Source organism: Haliotis rubra, unplaced genomic scaffold (assembly GCF_003918875.1).
Source record: "Haliotis rubra isolate DU_JTF1 unplaced genomic scaffold, ASM391887v1 Scf919, whole genome shotgun sequence".
Lineage (NCBI taxonomy): Eukaryota > Metazoa > Mollusca > Gastropoda > Lepetellida > Haliotidae > Haliotis > Haliotis rubra.
The window spans coordinates 173,070-175,086 of NW_025767656.1; the positions used below are offsets into that span (position 1 = coordinate 173,070).

The following is a 2,017-nucleotide window of genomic DNA, read 5'->3' on the forward strand; positions in this document are numbered from 1 at the left end:
GTTGACTGTGGTAGTGTAGCATTATCACAGAACCATGAGTTGACTGTGGTAGTATAGCGTTATACCAGAACCATGAGTTGACTGTGGTAGTGTAGCATTATAAGAGAACCATGAGTTGACTGTGGTAGTGTAGCGTTATACCAGAACCATGAGTTGACTGTGGTAGTGTAGCATTATAACAGAACCATGAGTTGACTGTGGTAGTGTAGCATTATAACAGAACCATGTGTTGACTGTGGTAGTGTAGCGTTATAACAGAACCATGAGTTGACTGTGGTAGTGTAGCGTTATACCAGAACCATGTGTTGACTGTGGTAGTGTAGCGTTATAACCGAAACATGAGTTGACTGTGGTAGTGTAGCGTTATAACAGAACCATGAGTTGAATGTGGTAGTGTAGCTTTATACCAGAACCATGTGTTGACTGTGGTAGTGTAGCATTATAACAGAACCATGAGTTGACTGTGGTAGTGTAGCATCATAACAGAACCATGAGTTGACTGTGGTAGTGTAGCGTTATAACAGAACCATGTGTTGACGGTGGTGATCTGTAATAGCCTTTATGTCAACCGGAATAATCCTGAAGCATGTGTAAGGGAATATTGAGGTCTTTGAAGTATTATATTGTGAAATATGCCTTCACGAGATAGACGAGGACGGAAGGGCGCAAACACCACAGGTCAGGCCGCGCCACAGAGGAGCAGCAGTGAAAAAAGAAAACCATCTGGTTCTCCACTGGATTCTGTGCCACCGAAGTCCAACACGTGAAACCACTACCTTTGAAATTTTCTGAATGGTTCAATCGACACTACAGCTTGATTTACCAGAAGTGATTTTCGTTTGGATCTTGCAGTTCCTTTCCGCCGAGATCAACGACGCAAACCAAGATGGCGACCCCCACACAACAGAGCGGGACAAGTCACGGCGACCAGAACCAGGACCTCTCCTACCCGTCTACACTGTTTAATTTCATCAGTGATGCTTCCATGGATGTGATCACTACGAAACTGAGTAATGCACTCATGTTACCAGCTCTACAGCAGAAGTTCAGGGAATCGTTTGTGACTGTCGCTAAAGAAGCGCTGAAAGACATAATACAGGATGTTGTGGCCCCTCTCAAGCAGGAGATACGTGATTTGAGAGTCGAACTCCACCTCAAGACTGACGAGCTAGAACAGTACAGTCGGAGGAACTCTTTGAGGATATCGGGAATCAAGGAACCCAAGTGGGGAGAGGAGGACGAAAATATTGAGGAAGTTGTGCTGGAGGTGCTTAAGGATGTGCACTCGGATATTTCACCCACAGATATTGACAGGTGCCACCGGGTGGGCAAGAAACAGCGAGAACAGAACAGAAGCATATTGGTGAAGTTTGTGAGTTATTGGGACAGAAACAAAGTGATCAGGAACAAGTTCAAGCTCAAGGGTAAAAGAGACAATATCTACATCAACGAGGATCTGACAAAGTACAGAAATCATCTGTTCAAGCTCGCCAGAGATCTGAAGAAGGAGCAGAGGATCTATTCCACCTGGACATACGATGGCAGGGTTTATATCTGTGAACAGTTGGAAGGACTCATTCGTGTCATTCAAAGTGAGTCTGACCTCGACAAATATAGGCGTCAGTAGTGACTTAAATGTGTTTCACATTCATGCTTGGCTTATATGTTAAAGGTATTCAAATATGTAAGTATGTAAATATTTATTTATTAATTGTATGTACCATATAAACACACAACACAGTCTGTCTTTCTTCTTGTTTATGTTTGTATTAAATTGTGTATATACTATTCTTAATCTCACCTTTAAACTTTACAACTCTCAAGTTACATTTCCGAGTACACATGTATCCAAAACTGAATCACTGTATATATCTATTTTTCTGTCTTCCTCTTTAGAACAACTGAGAGATTCTGTATTGCCAATCCATGATATACTATCAAATTCATTATCATGTCTGCAGATAACCCGATCTGGTATCCGCACGTGTATCTACCAACATGAAATCAACAAGCCGTA

General features: G+C 42.1%; 1 protein-coding gene across 1 annotated transcript; it reads left to right on the forward strand.

Moving 5' to 3' along the window:
* The first annotated feature begins 876 nt into the window (after positions 1-876).
* Positions 877-1,627, forward strand: LOC124264288. The gene has a single exon (XM_046699029.1). The coding sequence runs from the start codon at positions 887-889 to the stop codon at positions 1,625-1,627; it is 741 nt and encodes a 246-aa protein (XP_046554985.1). The 5' UTR covers positions 877-886.
* The last annotated feature ends 390 nt before the right edge of the window (positions 1,628-2,017 follow it).